Raw genomic sequence first — 17,582 nt, forward strand, 5'->3', positions numbered from 1 at the left:
GGCAGAGACCATCTGCAGTGCTACCCATGTAGCTGGGCACTGGCTGAGAATTAGCCAGACAGTCCCATGGTCCTGAAGGCTGCCTTGTGGCTACCTTGGGCTTTAGAGCAGGCATTGTTCTTTCCTTATCTATCTATTATTAATGTTTAGGAACATTGAAAAAATAAAATCACCATAATGAATAAGCTAGAAACAACTGCAGTAGTCAAGAAAAAGCATTCTGTATTTTTTTCCCCATGGTTTATTTCACAACTGTGGTTAGAGGGACAACTTTTGTGTTCCCAGCTAGTCCAGACCCAGTGGGATTGTTCTGAGGTGCAGAATTTGCATTGGCTCGGAAGCTGTGAGGCTAACTAGCTAGAGCCCAGAAAAACAACACACTAGTTACTGCTCTGGAAGCCTAGGGCAGGGGACCTAGGTAAGAGGGAAGGCCTATATATGGAACAAGGCCCTCTGGTCTCTGAAAGTGGGTTACTCCATTCCTTCTTGTTGGAAATGGAGCACTTTGCTCCTTTCTCTGTGAAGCCCTGTAGCTGCCCAGAGTGTTTACATGCAGACTGATATTTTCCCCATTGGGTATTTGATCCCCTTCTTTTGTCTTTTTCCTCCTGGTGAATGGCATCAGTATCTGTCCAGTTAGAGGGTGGGCCCCTGTGCCATGTTTAGTCTGCGTATTTCCACCCCCACCTCACCCCTGCCAATCCTGGGATGTCTGTGACCAATGTTTTTCTCCTTCCTCATTCCCCTCTGGTAGTATCACCTAATTCCAGCACTCTGTTATCTAGAACCACTTAAGTAAGGGTAGCCTGAATTGACTTGAGAGAATTGAACCGAGCTAAGAATGAGAGAGAGCTCCCTAAGAAAGGAGGCTTTGTATTTACACGATGCCCTCTCCCTGGCCCTCAAGCCTCTAACCTGCCTCATAGCACTACTCTTTCTGAGGGCAGTTAAAGTGCTGGCTGTAAACAGGATCTCCTTTCTTTTTCGGGCTTCTTGGGAAAGAGACTGATGTGGACCTCTTGTTACTGTACAAGTGATTTGGAGTGGTTCTTGCATTGGAACCAGAAATTCCCCCGGCTCCAGTTGCATTTGACGACAGAGATGGGTCCCTTTGATGACAGCACTGAAAGGCTAGGAGAATGAGGCAGTGGGATGAACTCTGCAGATTTTAGCAAAAGATGGGGCAGGAAGGAGGGAAGGCCATCTGAAAAGGCTTGTAAGAGTCATACTTAAACTGGGCTTAAACTGTTAAAGCTGGCGTGGGAAGGACCTGAAGCAATTGCCTTTCCCTTTATGCTGTCTCTGATGTTGCTTTGGGTGCCAGATGTTGACGTAAGTGTGCTTGATTCGCTGTACTTCAGCAGTCAAGAAGGGCAGGTATGAGAGAATCAATAAAGCAGAACCTGGAGATCCAAAGTCAAAATGACAGGGTCTTTAAGGCATTTCAGGCAACTCTTTTGAGCCATTTAAGTTTTCCCCCTGATTTATCTTTGAACTTGAATAAGTGGCTTCTGAGCTTCCTATGGTGACCTTTATAACCTGTAATTCTCAGCCCCTATGTTGCCAATGCCTTGCGTGGTTTAGTTTCTTCTCAAAAAATGTCCTTCGTAGACTTCACAGAAGAATGGGTCTCCTTTTGAGAAAATGTGGGCTGGGCACAGCTGACTTCCCTTTATCACTAACGTTGGCTTTACAAGTGAGTGTCCTGTCACAGACAGCTTGTGTTGAGTATTCTAGCTGGATGGGAGGATTCATTAGAAGTAGAAGGTCCAGCCCTTGTTCTCTGGAGCAGGAAGAGGAGTTGGAAGTAAAGAGGGGATGGGATTAACTTTTGGGATCCGAGCTAAACCCTTTTTGTACCATTTATCTTGGAATGAGTTGACTTCTGGCCACCTTGGAGAGAGAAAGTGGCCAAGTGTGTTTGATTCAGTTTTTTGGAAACACCTAGGACTTGGAAAGGACCTTGGCTTCTAAAAGGTAGCCACCCAATGTTTCACCTCACCTGACGGAGTTGTTACTCCCAGTCCCAAGGATAGACAGTTGGAGGGGTGAGTTCTTCGTGTTGAGCTTTAGAAGCTACTTCTCCTTGGTCTTTGGTTAAGGAGGAAGACTTCTGAGCCTTAGCTTCCTGGAGAGTTGGCTCTGGGACTAAGCTGGTCCTCGACCCAAGTTCTGAAGGTACTTGGAGTTCTCTGACACCTTCCAGAGTGAAAGTACTGGCTGGCTTGCTCACTTCGGGGCAGGGGCTTTTGCCTTCTGGAAGGAAGCCACCCAGAGGTCTGTGGACTAAAAGGCATGGTGGGTTCTCAGGGGCTGTGGGGCAGAGTTTTTCTTTCTGAGTTTCTGTTAAAGCTAGGAGGCCAGATTCCTCAGATGGGGCTCCAGTTACCTCCCAAAGACATATATTGATGTCTGCCATGGTCCCCTTTATTTTATTTCCTTCTGGATCTGTGACTTCCCATTGACATAGCTCTGCCATCCTGCTCCTCATACTGCTTGCTCTGTGGGGACTGACTTTGGGTTGGTCCATGTCTGGAGCATCTGGCTTGGGGGAGAGCCCTTCTGACCTTGTGCCTTCCCAAGGACAGACCGTCTCTTGCTCTCTGTTGACTTTTACTTCTTCTGCAAAGTGTTCTTCAGTCCCTCCAGATCCTGCCTTTTGCAGGAACATCTCTCCTTGCCCTTGAGATTCTCTGGCCACATCTTCTTCCAGTCTCCCTTTCTCTGCTGCCCCTTGACTCACCTCCCAAGGGCAGATCTCTGTTTTCTTATCAGAGGGAGCCTCTTCTGCTTCCCATGGACACACTTCTGCTACTCTGGCCCCCACACTGCCTTTTGCCTCAGAACTCTCTTTGCTTCTGTCAGAAGCTTGTGGGGCTGGTTGTAGAGACAGACCCCCACAATCTTGACTCTTCTGGGGACACAAAGCCTCCTGTTTCCCATCTGCACTCTCTGACTTTGCCTGAACAGCCACAACTTTGTGCTCTGGTTTTTCTGGGGCTTTCACCTCCTCTTGAGGCTCCCCTTCTCCATCCTGTCCTGACACCCCTTCCTCAGGGATTCTTTCAGTCACCTCCCAGGGACAGGCCTCAGCTTTGGCGCCACTGTCAGGTTTGGGAGCACCCATGGCAGGAGCATCCCACGGGCAGACCTCAGCAAGCCTGCCCCCAACGCTGAGCAGTGTCTGAGCACTGGCTTTAGGTTGGTCAGGACAGTGACTGTCTGGGTGGGAGAAAGAGCCCACCGGGGCCATGCTCTCCTGTAGACAGATAGGTCGTAGCTCATTGCTTGCTTTTTCCCCATCTTCAGCAGTGACTTCTGCTTTTTCTGCTTGTTCTGGGAAGGAGCCCATTTTTGGGTCTTGTGTCAGGTCCCCTTTCGGCGCTGCTTCATCACTCGCTTCCAAGGAGTGCCCCTCTGCCACTCTGCCCCTCCCGCTGCTGGACGAGTCTGAGACCTCGGGGGCCTGAGCAGAGGGTGTCCTCCAGTCCTTCTCCCAAGGACACATAGCTTCCTGCTCTTGGCTCAGTTTTGTCTCCCATTTTGATATGTCTTCTCCCAGGGAGGTGAGTCTCCCCTTTTCTAGAGTTTTCTCCCTCTGCCCCATGGAATCAGTCGCCATCTCTTGTTCCGATTCCTTCCCGGGGGCTCCTTCATCCACCTCCCAGGGACAGATCTTGGCTTTTTCACTGGTAGCCGCTCCCTCTGCTTCCCAGGGACACACCTCAACTGGCCTGCACCCCACACGGTCCAACAGCTGGAGCCCAGCTTTTGGTCTGTCGGTGCCCAGAGTGTCTGAATGCTGAGAGGAGCCCCCTGGATCCAAGCTCTCCCAGGGGCAGGCCACCTCCTGCTCCCGGTCCTGCCTCTCTGGCTTCTTTGGAGCAGTAATAGCTATCTCTCCAGGTCCAAAATCTGCAGAAGCCCTTCCTGTATCATTTGGAAATTGCCTAATGGCCTCAATTCCCAAAGCCCTTTTCTCCCCTGCTCCAGCACTCACCTCCCAGGGACAGATCTCTGCCTTCTCAGCAGGCAGGATTTCCTCCGCATCCCAGGGACAGATCTCAGCAGTTTTGCTTCCCATACTTCCTGACATCTGGAAAGTGGCTTTGGGTCTATCTGTGTCTCGAGGACCAGGTTGTGGGGAGAAGCTGCCAGGGTCCACCCTCTCCCAGGGACAGACTGCTTCCTGCTTTTGCATCTGTCCCTCAGGCTTTTCCCAAGTTGTGCTATCTTTGATTCCTGATGTTCCAGGCATCTTCTCCTTGTCCTTTTGAGATTCTTTTGGTGCCTGTCCCGATGTCCAGTCCTCCGTTGTTCTTTCATTCACCTCCCAGGGACAGATTTCTGCCTTGGCAAGTGTTGCTTCCTTTGCCTCTGACCTGAGATCTTCCACCTGCTCTGCTCTGCTTCCTCCCTTGCTGAGGAGTTGGCCACCAGCTTTGGATGAGGAGTTTTCTAGATGTGGGCTGGAGTGCCCAGGGGTTGTGCTCTCCCAGGGACACACTGACTCCTGCTGTTGACTAAATTTCTGCACTGCTTTCCCAGTTTGTTCCCACATCTCTCCAAAGCTCTCTTTTCTGGAGGTTTTTCCCTTTTCCTGGAGAGATTCTCCACCTGTCCTCTGACTTATCATTTCCTTCCCTACTACCTCATCACCCAGCTCCCAGGGACAAATCTCTGCTTTCCCGATAGCAGGAGCATCTCCTGCCTCCCGTGGACACGCCTCAGTGACACTACTGCCCAAACTCCCCGAGCACCCCGGGGTTCCCGGGGCCTGAGTAGAGACTGCTGAGGGACCCCGGAAATCTGTCCTTTCCCACTGACAAAGAGATTCCAACCCTTCACCCAGTTTCTGTTCTTCCAAGAAGATTGCTTTCTTGGGAGTTTTTTGCTTTGCCTGGGGAAGCTTCTTTACTCCCTTCTGGGACAGTTTCTCATTCTCTCCTCCTTCACTTGCCTCCCAGTGACAGAACTCTGCCTTGGTGATGTCAGGTGTACAAGCTCCTGGGCCAGCGGCTTCCCACGGTCGTGTCTCTATCTCTCTAGGCTCCACATTGCCCACTGTCTCCGACCTGCCCTTGGTTCTGTCAGAGTCCTGAGGGGCTGACCGAGGGGATGGACCCCCAGGATCGGCACTGTCCCAGGGACACACTGCCTCCTGTCCCCTGACCAGCCTCTCTGGCTTTTTCTGAGCAATGGCAACCACATCTTTGGGTTCTGATTTTTCTGAGGCTTTCCCCCTCTCCTCTTGGGAGGCATCTTGATCTTGCCTCAGTGCCTCCTCCTCAGGGACTCCACTCACCTCCCAGGGGCAGATTTCGGCCTTGTTGCTACTGTCAGGCTGACACGTTTCTGACTCGGTGACTTCCCAGGGGCATACATCTATCACCCTCTGGTCAGCACTGCCCAGGGGCTGGAGGCCAGCTTGGGGCAGTACCCGCCACCCCCTAGGGGCTTCTTTTGCTTGCTTAACATTTTTGTCCCTAACTGTGCCCTGCCTGACTTGCCTCAGTGTGGCAGGCCCTGTTTTACCTGCTCTCGCAACCTTCCCCTCCCCTAGACCCTGGGATGGCCTCCTGCCTCTGTCTTCTTGTTCCCTGCTGCCCTCCTGGTGACAGACTTGGAGCATTCTGCTTGTGTGAGCGTTCTGTTGGTTCTGGAGGGACTCCTCGTCATCACAGGGCGCAAGCGCGGCCTGCTTACTCACCGCCTTGGGCCGGCCTGACCTGGGAGATCTGGGACATGACCCCACACCCTCTCCCAAAGCTCGGCCCTTCTCTTCCTTCTCAGGACTCCCTTCCCCGCTCTCCTTCTCTCTGTATGTGCTCCGAGAACGGGTCAGAGCTTTGATAGCCAGTCCCAGACTACGCAGGGAACCCTGCTGAACAGGGGTCTTGAGGCTGTGGGATTTAGAGAAGGCCTTGGGCCTGTCCTCATTCTCATCAGCTTCCCCCTGGATACACCTGTCCTCCTTGTCCATCCCATGCTCCCCAGCCCCCCTCTTCTCTACTGCTACAGAGAGGGCCCTCCAGAGCCTGGCCCGACCTGGGGCGGGAGAGTGGTTGCCTCGCTCTGGCCCCGAGGGGCCTTTCCGAGCCACATTTTCTTTCTTCGATGTTAGTTCTGCATTCTCCCAGGGGCAGATGTAGGTGAGTAGGCTGGGGCTTTGTGGGGGTACTGGGATGGGTGCCAGGGCAGGGGCAGGAGCTGGCAGCAGAGCCAGAGATAAGGTGGAGGTGGGAGACAGCATCCCTGGCTCCCCCAGGCCCACCCCGGATGTGGCCATGATGGGTGTGGAGATCTGGTGCTGGATGGGCGGGTGGGGCACCCTTCTCACGGCCTCCTCGTGCAGCTTTCTGGAGGCAGGGGAGCTGTCCACGCTGCTCCTCTTGGCGGGGGAAGGTGGGGCCGACAGGGGAGTCGCTCGAGCTCGCTCCAGCCTCCAGACCGAGGGCCTCCGCGCTGGGCTGGCCAGGGCGGCCTCTGCCTTCCTTCTCTCCTCCCGCTCCTTCGCCCGCTGGTAGGTCTCCTCCAGGTAGGCCTGGCTGGCCTCGAGCAGGGCCTTTTCCTTGGAGCCAGCCACGACGCTCAGCGACTTGTGCAGCGAGGCGGGCCGGGCGCAAGGCGGCCGCTCTCCCACCGTCAGATTGTGGGCGCTGGCCGACCTGAAGCTCAGCGCGGGCGGCCCTGCCGCCGACTCGCGGCTCTCGGATTGCGGGCCCTTCCTGGCCAGCTTCTTCCTCAGCAGCGAGTCCAGCAGAGGCGGGTACTGCTCCCCGCGGGGATCGCGGTCCTGCTCGCAGGTGCTGCGGGACTTGCGCAGACCCGGCGGCACGGCGGGCTCCCGGAGGCTCGCGCTGAGCAGCCTGGCGCTGAGCAGCCGGCGGCGGGAGGAGCCCCCGGGCAGGCTGCCGCGGGCTGGGGAGCCTGAGTCCCGGGAGTGCTGGCGGGTCAGGGCCTCGGGGAACTCGGCCAGGTACCTCATGAAGGAGCGGCCTAGGCCCTGGCGCCAGCTCCCTCGCTTGCGCAGGTGCGGGTTGTTAGCGGCCATTTCCTTGGTCTTGTGGACCTCGAGCTGGGCGTAGAGCTTCTTCAGCTCGTCCTGGGGGCGGGGGGATCAGGGGAGCAGAGCTGGCGGTGAGGGCCAAGCTCTCCATCCCCTGGCGGCGCTGCTCTGCCCCTCAGCCCTTGCTCAGACCATTTTCTCTGGGGGATCTCTCTCCCACCAAGCTGTTTCCCTTACCAGCTTTTAAAACTCAGAATTCACCTCTCCGTCCTGCAGGGCCAACAACCTACCAGTTTCCGAGCCTGACCCGCTCAGCTCCGAGGCCTCAGCGCACCACTTTCTGGGCACTGTGGTGTGGTGGGAAGTCTCCAGCTTGGGGGACAGGAAACCTGGGTTTGAGGCTGCTGACCCATCATGTGCCTCCAGGCTATCTTCTTGCCCTCTCTGAGCCTCTGCTTCAATAAAGTAAGGAAAACTGGCTGCCTAGTGTTACTTCCTTAAGAGGATTATATGAGATTGGTGGTGGGACCAGTGGGCGTGAAAACTGCCATATTCAAGTGACGAAATGGGGCTTTGAAAGTCTTTTGTACTTCGGATCTCTTCTCGCAGCCAGCATAGGGGAGGTACATGGGCTGCTGCTCCCCATACTGGAGGGTCAAGGATGGTGTCTCTGTGGCAGCGTGCCTCCACTCTTTGGCCTGCCTGCTGGATTGGGGTCTCAGTTCAGCCTATCCCCAGGGGGTAGGTGGCAGGGCAGGCAGAGCTCAGAGGATGAGGATACGGCGGAAAGAGAGAGGGATGGACAAAATGGCTTCCTGGGACTGTTCCCACATGCAGGTTCTATAAGACAATGGGCTCTACCACCAGGTCTCTTTATTTCCTACCCTCTGAGCCTCTCACTAGGGTTTCTGTGACTATAGTGATATTCTTAAGCAGAAAAATAAGGTAAGGATGCTCTCCTGATGTAAGACTCAGGAAGAACTTCCTTTCTCTAACACGGCTGGGTGCAGGGAAAGGGGATCCTGGTGTGGAAATCCCTGGTAGCCACTCACTGCCTGAATTACCCAGCCCCAATGGCCCTAGGGTCACTAACTGCCTGGTATGTTGGGGACTGAGGGGTTTCTTAGGCTGCCCCTCATGGTGGCCCTGCTGAGTGGGAGTGGAGGACACAGGAGACACAGGTGATTTGAGCTCCACTCATGGTTCTGCCTCTGCCTTGCCAAGTGGGCCTCAGGAATCTGGGTTTTGGGCGGGGGGGGACGTCTATCCACTGTGTGGCCTCCTTTGAGTAGAGTCAGGGGAAGCAGCTTAGGGCAATGGTGGAGAAGAGAGGGAGGCGGGTCTTAGAGGAAAAGCTATGGGGAGGAGAGGGGACCTGCAGTGGCACACAGCCCGGGTGGCAGGGCAGCTGTGCCCCCTGCCCAGTCCCTAAGTAGCATCAAGAGGAGGCAGGGAGGGCAGCACCTACCCGAATGTCTCCAGGGTCCAGGCTGTGCTCGCTCCAGGCTGAAGCGATGCTGCTGTTCAGGTAGGAGCCTGAGCGCTGCAGGTCCAGCTCGTCCTCGTACACCTCATCCAAGATCTCCTCTCGGGGAGGAGCCCCCGGCTTCTGGAACTGGCCATGGTGGGCATGATCGGGAAAAAGACTCACTTTGGCTCCCTGCCCCATGGCATATGTATTCATTCCATAAATCTTCATCCCCTCTCTGATTTGGAATTCTGGGGGTCCAAGGAGTATTGTTCCCTCTCCTTCCTGATTTTCTCTAGCTCAGAGACCAGGGTCTCAATGCCCTGCCCCCACAATTCCTAGCCATGTCCTTCAGCTCTCCCCCCCTCACCTATCTTTCTGTAACTGCTTCTGAGTTGATTTTCAGAGTCTGCCAACCTTCCAGATGTATTACAAGGACTCCCTTCAGCCTTCAGCTCTAGCTCTTTTTTTTTAAACTCCAAGTGTTTTTATTATTATTTTTTAATTATTTATTGATTTATTTATTGGCTGTGTTGGGTCTTCATTGCTGCGTGTGGGCTTTCTCTAGTTGCAGAGAGCAGGTGCTACTCTTCGTTGCGGTGCGTGGGCTTCTCAGAGCGCAGTCTCAGTAGTTGTGGCACACGGGCTTAGTTGCTCCGCGGCATGTGGGATCCTCCGGGACCAGGGCTCAAACCCGTGTCCCCTGCATTGGCAGGCGGGTTCTTAACCACTGCACCACCAGGGAAGTCCCGGCTCTAGCTCTTATTTCCCTTGCCCAGGGATTGGAGACGGAGATTCCTTCCGTGACTCCTAAGTGGGCTCATTGCTTAGGGCCCAGATCCCTCAGGGCCCAGGGTGTCATTCTCACCCTGGCCTGGAGAGGGTGCTATGGGCACAGCAGCTCCACAGTGCCCCTGGCAAAGGGGCTGCATCTGCCTCACATCGAGGCCAGGGGAAGACCTCACCTTAGGGATGAAGATCAGAGCCAGTGTGGCGGTGACTGTGCTGTGGGTGTGAAAGAAGAAGAGGAGGAGCGTCCAGTCTGGGTGCAGGGAGGGAACCAGTACAAACCTGAGGGTGAGGTGGGAAGGGGATGGTTAGCTACAGGTGGGAGTGGCCTCTTTCCTCTCACCTGTTTCAGTGGCTGTCCTCCCCAGCCCCCGCCCTGATCTCCTGGAGGTGCTCCGTGCAGTGAGGAGGGCACTCTTCCTTCTTCCTGCCCTCCCACCTCAGGGCTCACGTTAATCTCCACCTCTGAGAAGCCCTTCCAGACTACTCCAGCTTGCCTTCTCTGGCTGCTTATAGCACTTAACTCTGTTATGGACCACCCTGTGGGTTGATTCTACCTTCACCACAGGGCCAGATCCTTGTGGACACTCAGAGCAGGCCTGCTGCAAGGACAGTTGGGGTGTGAGGGGGAAGAAGGCAGGGAGAATGGAGCCTGTATGTGGAGGAGAGTCGTGGTAGGGGGGCGCGTGTGGAATGGGAGAGGAGTTAGGAGTGGAGCATGCTTCCTCTTCTCGGGTGTTGGGTGAGACATGGTTACAGGAAGGGTATCTGTGGGGTAGGGAGAGAGCTACAGGTGGGGGCCCTCCTCACCTTGCTGAGGCGTAGTAGGTGTTGCAAGGAGGGCTGTGGGATGGGGGTACCCTCACCTGGGAGAGGTGAGGAGTGGTATTAGGGTGGGAGGCGTGGTGGGTAGAAGGGCCCGTCCTCACCTGGCTGCGTGGAAGGCAGCAGAAAGCAGCAGCTCATTGTGCAGGGCAATGCACATGTACCGCGGCTCGTGCAAGGCTGAGGGAACAGCCCGGGTGGCGTAGCAGAGGAAGCTGCCCCAGCACAGGAGCAGCATCTCGGCTGCAGGGAAATAAGGAGAGCCGGGTACCACCTCAGCAGCCATGCACCCCTTTCCCTGTAGGCCGTGCCAGGGGCACCCCGGTGCAGGGGTCCAGGTACAAGGCAGGAGGACCCCTGGGGGTACAGGGAGGGGGACCAGAGTGAGGCTGGGCTCAGTGGAAGCAGCTCACCCACAACCATGATGTAGTCCCAGCGGTCGTGGTGGCAGAGGTAGAAGTGGCGGCCTGTGTGGGTGTGGCCTCGCGCCACCAGGGACGCGTGCTGGCTGCCTTGCTCCAGGACCCCCGCTGTCCATACAGCCAGGAAGCCCAGCACCAGCAGCAGAAGCAGCCCCAGACGCTGCAGCAGCCGCCCACTGCTCAGGTGGGGGCCCCGCTGGGCCGTTCGAGACAGAAACAGCTGGAGCACTCTACAAGGGTTAGAGTGTGGCTGGTGGATGCAGGGAGGGGAGATGCCCCCGGCCATTGCTTCCCTTCCCTCCGCACATCCCTGTCCTCCCATCCCTTCCATGGTTCACCGCCTCCTCTTACCCCCAAAAAAAGTTACATGGAAGGGAGGGCCATAGTGATGGGAGCAGGCAGAAGGGTCTGGCTGTGAAGAACTTTGTTCCATTAATGAGCTGGGGTAGCCTGGAGTGAGCAGCGTGAGAGCAAGCTCTGCCCCAGACCCTACCTATAAAGCTTGAGTATAACAGTGCCGTAGACAATGGCAAAACCCAGCAGCCGGACCCAGCGGAGGGCGATGCAGCGGAATACACTGGGCTTGAAGTACAGGATGAAGACCTGGTGGGGAGGGGGCAAAAAAAGTTGCTCTCCACTGCACTTCCACTGTGTGCCAGGCCTATGCTAAACACATTGCTGATCCTCCTAACCGCCTTTTCATAGAGGCATCATCACCTCCATTCTGCAGAGGAGTAGCTTTGTTATCAGAGAGGTTAGGTAACTTGTCCTAAGTCACGTAACAGGTCATAGAGCTCCTTTTAAGCCTGGCTGTTTGGTTCCAGAGCTCACTAGACCAGCCTGTCATTTGTGGGTATGAGTTGGAGGATTTTTGAGGTCTCTGAATCCCCCCAACAGGGCAGAGAGGAAGGATTCTGGGGCTTGGAGGGTACCAGGTTGGGACTATGGGGGATCCTGGGAGGTGGGGTCAGCCTCTGGCCACAGACTCACAGGGAAGTAGAGCAGCAGGGATCCAAAAAGGATGGTTTCCAGCAGTACCACTCCAGATGCCCGGATCCTCTGTGAACCCAGGAAAGAGAGAGGTATGTAAGCAGGGCAGCAAGAGGACAGAGCCTGGAGGATGGTACAGGAGGGTCTCAGGCCTGTTTGAGGGGTCACCCCATGGCCCTGGGCTAAAGCTTCACCTTGTAACATTAGCTCTGCCCTCTCCATCCACAGCCACTCTCACCACAGTCTCTTAGCTCCACTGGCACTAAGCCTGGCTAAGGCAAAGGTTTCATATAGCTCCTGCCACCCCAGGCCCATGCCCCTCCCAGTCCCAGCCTGGGCCTTGCTGCAGACCTGGGCTAGAATCAGAGGTTGCTGGAGCTAGAAGGGATCTCAGGCTTTCCTCCAAGCTTCGGGTCAGACTGCCTCCTTGTCTAGAAACTCGCTTCTCTGTCAGTGGACCGTCAACTTTGGCTCAAATGTCATCTTCTCCAGAAAGTCTTCCCACGCCATCTCAGGCAGGGTGACTGGGTCCCCTCTCTGAGCTGCCACAGCAACTGACACCTCTATCCTGGCCCCTGTTTTGCTGTGCTGTCATTTTATTTACATGTCTGAGGGGCCAGATCACTTCCCCTAGTGCCTACACAGTGTTTTGAATCAAGTCCAGTGCCTTCATTGAGCAGGTGAGGAAACAGGTCTAAGGTGGTGAGGTCACTTGCCTCATGTCACATAGTGAGTTAGATTAAGAATCAGGGCCAGAACCCATTTCTCTCAAGTTCTAGTCTTAGGTAGTCTCTGGTCTCCGGTTGATACTAGAGACTCAGGATGGGTAGGACATGTGTGTAGAAGAGAGATGTGGGGCCTTCCTTGCCTTGCTCTGGCGGCAGCGATAGGAGACCAGCATGCTCAGGAAGACAGCCAGCATGCAGCATGTCTGAGAGGCCAGCACCACTGCCCGTAGCGCAGGGGCTTCCTCCACCAGGCACGGCGTGGCATCCAGGCAGCTGGAGCAGCCCTCAGCACATGGTTGGCACCGCAGCAGCCTCCCGGAGCTGCCTTGAGGGGACCCAAATTGCCCGGTAGGCTGGTCAGCGCCCTCCTCTGAGCCTATAAAGAACAAGATGGGTGCAGGGAGAGGGGCATGGCTGGGACATCCTGAGACCCCAGCCTTCTCTCCCAATGGTCACCACAGCTCTCTCCCTGCCCTCTTATGGTCTGTGGCCCCTGGGGTAGCGTCAGGATGGGTAGGAATGAAGAAGTGGGTACTTTCAGGGGAAGGCAGGGTAACAGGAAGAAGTGATTCCAGGCTAGGACTCACTGTGAGGTCAGCTTGCATCAGACTGGCATGTTATAAGCTCATTCTCGGAAGGAACAGACACCCCCAAATTGGACCCTGCCTGCCTCTCCTGCTTCTCTCAACATTCTTCCCTTGCTCCATGAGTTTTCTCCCAGTGTCTCACCCCAGCCTGCCTTTCTTCCCCAGATGCCCCCCTCCAATCAGCCCAGCCTGTAAAACACCTTCCTGGCACTCCGCATAGTTACATACCCCCGGAGCTGCTTGCCCCATAGAAGCCTGGTCGGCAGCGGCAGAGGTAGTGGCCAAGGACAAAGCCCTGACTCTCCAGGGGTACACACTGTGGGGGTGACAAACACAATCGGTATTTATATGAGGCTTTGCCTCCTGGGAAGAGACGGAGGGTGCATCTACCTTCCTATCCACGGCCCCTACACCGGGGAGCCCCACCAGAAAGCCGCCCCAGCCCTTGAAGCCTTCCATCCCTGGAAACCCTCCTCTGCCCCCACCATTGCCTCTCTTCTCAAAGAGACCTCCAAGCAAAGAGTATGGAGATGGATCACCCTTTTATTCAGACTGGCCCTGACGGACGCCTCACAGGTCTCATTTCCCAGTGCCCAGCTGATGCTAGAGCAAGGTGCTGGGGAGGTGGAAGCAGGGAGAAATCTGAGCTCAACCACACCTGTGTGCCTACATCCTGCTTCAAGGGTCCCCATCAGCCTCTCTCTTTGGCACACAGGTGGGTTGAAAAGGCCCCCATGGAGGAGCAGCTCCCTCCATCAGGGCCATCTGGCTTTGGCGCAGAACTGCTCTCCCCAGCCCTAATGCCAGGCTAATGCCAGGCTGGTGGGATGCCAAGGCCAGCTCTTTATTCCACATCCACCCATTTATGTTTGCCCAGCAGGGGACAGAGCAGACCTCAGAGCCAGGCAGGGAAGATGAGCCCGTGGATGAGGTCAGACCTACTGTAGGGAGTGGCTGGGAACAGACAGCAGTGGGGCAAAGGAAGGAAGATTATACATCCAGCCCCTAGAAGGTGCTTCTGAAATCTGGCCCAGCTCCCCCTCTTACTCAGACCACTGGAAAACATTCTGTTCCTACCATAGACAAATGCATACCCAGAGAGACGAATGTGGCTGGGTTTAAAAGTGCACTGGACAATGGGAGCCCTTATCCATCCCTGGACTGATAGCTCCAAACACTTGTGCCCTGAAGAGCAACAGATGCCCAAACCCACCACACCTCCCAGCAGGCTGCAGGGCTCCCCTTGGCTTTAGTTCAGCTCAGGAACAAGCATGCAGTCAGTGTAACTGTGGTTCAGGAGATGGAAAGGGGACGATTAATAGAGGCTCAGGAGGCGGTCCTGGGAAGGGATCCTGGAGCAGCCAGTACCAGAAGGGAGAGCAGACAGGGAAGCACACTGAGAATGCAAAGGAATGAAGGTGGCTGTCTCGGGTGGGGGATGGGTCTAGGCTGTATGTGTCCTCACTCTTAAAAAGCCTGGTATCTCATCTCTATCTATCTTAGCAGTAGGGACTTCGCTGAAGCCCGGAGAGGGTGGTGTGCCTTTGTCAGCTGCTCCTGATGGCAGTGATGGGAAAGGGGAGGGAGGCAGGACACCAGCACCCCCACCCTCTGTATCCTTACCTGGGTGCTGTTGAGATCACACAGGTGTGTGTTAGAGTACCAGCCTGGGCCGCTGGCACACTGATTGATGTCCACGCTCTGAAGATCTACGTCCATCTGCACCTGCCCCCTAGGGCAGTGAATTAGCAGTTAGGGGTACAGTGAAGGATGCCAAGGTGGACATGTGTCCTTGGACCCCAGACTATGAGGCAATGCAAGCTCTACAAACTTTAGCACAGTGGCTGCAGTGTGCCAGGAGAGAGGGCACACACGCAGGCCATTTCTCCAGTGCTATTAACCCTTGCTGTCTCTGCAGCAACAATCCTCCTCCCCCTAGGTTTTTCCCTGCCCACACCCCCCCATCCCTCAGGTTTTCAACATCCTAGCATTTCTTGATTTCTATCAATGGGAAAGGGAGGGGGCGAGACATATGGGAGCTGCGGCTCTGATGATCTGTCTGAAAGGGATATTCACACTTTCCCACTGCATGTATACACACACACACACACACACACACACACACACACGCACGCAAAGCACAGCTATTAACCACCCCCTCACTCTGCCCAAACCAGGTCTGAATTGATCACAGCAAAGGAGATATGGAATAGAAGGGCCCAGAGTCAGAGCTGCCTGGCCCAAGGGCTCTCAACCCCTGCTCTGGGCTAAATGGGGAGAGAGCTGGCAAGGAGCCACGCTGCCTGTGGCCAGGAGAGGAACTCTGCCAGGGACAATGAATGGGGACACAGAGCTGGGAAAACAACGTTGTTGATTGTTGTTGTTGTTGTTGTTTTTTGCGGTACGCGGGCCTCTCACTGTTGTGGCCTCTCCCGTTGGCGGAGCACAGGCTCCGGACGCGCAGGCTCAGCGGCCATGGCTCACGGGCCCAGCCGCTCTGCGGCATGTGGGATCTTCCCGGACCGGGGCATGAACCTGTGTCCCCTGCATCGGCAGGCGGACTCTCAACCACTGCGCCACCAGGGAAGCCCCGTTGTTGATTGTTGAATGCCTTGTGGTACACTATCCATCTGCTCCCTCCTTCCCATCATGGCTCCCAATCACCTCTTTACTCCAGCTGAGGGAGGAAGTCAGTTATTTGAGGAGTATCGTAGGCTATTGGGGTCAGGACTTGATATAAGAATATAGCCATTGGGAGTGACCCTGGGGATCTGGCCAACTCCTGGGAAGAAAAGGCAATGGTGCCAAGCCTCCCCTCAAGTGTTTTCCTTCCCTTGCAGAAACCTCCTTTTACAGTTCTAGATTGCTAGGGAGCAGCGAATTTCACTCCCGAAGCGCCCATCTGACTGACTCCTCTGAGAAGCCAGTGCATGGATTGTCACTGTCTCCCACACCAAGCCCTCTCCTGCCTTGTACCCACTACTCAGACCTGGAGGCCAGGACCTATGCCCAGCTATGTCCACACATCTGTACACACACATGTGTATATCTACTTGTAAATGCAGTGATTTATATGTAGTACATACAGACACCTGTATATGTTAACACACAGTTATAGGTTCCTAGGGTCAACTGCAGGTATACACAGCTGAATGCAAATACACACATCTGTGTCCCCCACACATGTGCATACCAAATGGCCTATGCACAGCTGGCTGGACTTGGGCCCCCCACCCCACAAATCTACAATAGCATCAAACCCTGCACAAAACCCACTTACCTGATCTCCGGGCTGAGGTCTGGCTTGAGTCCATAGAAGGCGGCTGAGAGTGTGATAAGCCAGCCCGGACGGAGCCGGCCCTCCTGGCATTCCAGGAAAGGAGGAGACAGCCTCACGTGCTGCAAGTCCCCCACATATCCATCCCCCTGTGGCCACTTGGGGCTGCCAAGACTCCCTAGGTCATTGGTCAGCACCCGCTTCTGCAGGTCAGGGGTGTCCAGGGCCCCGGTTGGGCTCTCCTTCTGCACCCTGCTCCCAGACAAGTCCTGAAGGATGGTCTCCTCCCCCATCCGGGTGGCCTGCAGGGCCAGTTGCAGGTGGCTGGCCCCCAGTGGAGGGTTAAAGGACAGCAAAGCCCGGTATGCCCTTGGGTCCCCCTCGGCCACGCTGCGGACCAGTGCCTGGTACCACTCCACATCCTCCTCCACACTGGACTCCCGGATGTCGTTGGCTTGTAGCAGCATGTTGAGGAAATTGGCAGCCTGCGTAATGGTGCCCGCTGCCCTCCATAGGATTGGGGGGAGCCCTGGTCTGGCTCCTGCCCCATGGGCTTCATAGCGCTCACTGCAATTAGCCCCCGACAGCTGTTGGGCATCTCCAGAGTAGAGAAAAGCCAGGGCTGCCTCAGCCGCCTCCGGGGGCACCCACATGGGTACAGATCCTGGCTTGACTTGGGAGGACAGCGCAGGCAGAGAGCGGAGGAGCCTCGGACCCCCCAGAGCCCAGCCACAGAGGAAAGAGCAGACCAGCAGCCCCCACAAATGAGGAGGTATGACCATTGCCCTGGTGCTCATCCTTGGGGCAGCTCTCAGGGCCCCTGGGGTCCAGGCTGCCCAGGGTATTGGAGGCTCAGGAGATCCCAGGCAGAGGCTGGCCGCAGTCTGGGGCTGCCTGCTTGCACGCCTCCTATCCTTGCTTTCTCTCTTCCTCTCTCTCATGCTCACGCTGTCTTGCTTGGTTTTTTCTTCTCTTTAACGTCATCAGCTGGCTTCTGGACGTAGGCACGAGGGCTCTGTTCCCTGCTCTCTCAGTGTGGCCCCCCATCGCAAACCCTTTTAATCCTGGCACACCACTCTTCCCTCCCCTTCTCATCCAATATCTAGGCTCCCTCCCCTCACTCCCCACCCTACATCTGCTCCAGGGAGAGATAGAAGGGACCAGCCGTTCTCTCTCTTCCTCCCTCCCTCCCTCTGCCCTTTGCTCCATTAGGAGAGATGGGCAAATCCAGGATGGGGCGCCATAGCAACCGCAGATGAGCCTGTGCCCCTCTCTCCACCCCTCTGCTCCACTCAGCCTCCTGGCAGCAATTTCGACGGCCATGATAAAGGGCCAAGCTGCAGCTCCTGGCAATCTGCTGTAGCTGCCTGTACCCCCGACACCGTGCTGCTGAACTAGAATTTCAGATTGGGGTTGGCAAGGGGTGGGCAAGAGAGCCCAATAAGTATAGGGTTTTAAAATTTTATTTATTTATCTGGCTGCGCCGG

General features: G+C 55.7%; 1 protein-coding gene across 1 annotated transcript; it reads right to left on the reverse strand.

Moving 5' to 3' along the window:
* Positions 1 to 1,951: 1,951 nt before the first annotated feature.
* On the reverse strand, positions 1,952 to 16,979 carry GPR179 (G protein-coupled receptor 179). The gene is made up of 11 exons (XM_059046495.2): positions 16,099 to 16,979; positions 14,442 to 14,550; positions 13,047 to 13,134; positions 12,372 to 12,607; positions 11,504 to 11,572; positions 11,007 to 11,116; positions 10,505 to 10,743; positions 10,196 to 10,334; positions 9,443 to 9,548; positions 8,478 to 8,624; positions 1,952 to 7,105 (listed from the first exon to the last, which is right to left on the reverse strand). Exons 1-11 carry the CDS (start codon positions 16,890 to 16,892, stop codon positions 2,015 to 2,017), a joined length of 7,128 nt encoding a protein of 2,375 aa, XP_058902478.1. The 5' UTR covers positions 16,893 to 16,979; the 3' UTR covers positions 1,952 to 2,014.
* Between the last annotated feature and the right edge of the window lie 603 nt (positions 16,980 to 17,582).

Source organism: Kogia breviceps, chromosome 19 (assembly GCF_026419965.1).
Source record: "Kogia breviceps isolate mKogBre1 chromosome 19, mKogBre1 haplotype 1, whole genome shotgun sequence".
NCBI classification, from domain to species: Eukaryota; Metazoa; Chordata; class Mammalia; order Artiodactyla; family Physeteridae; genus Kogia; species Kogia breviceps.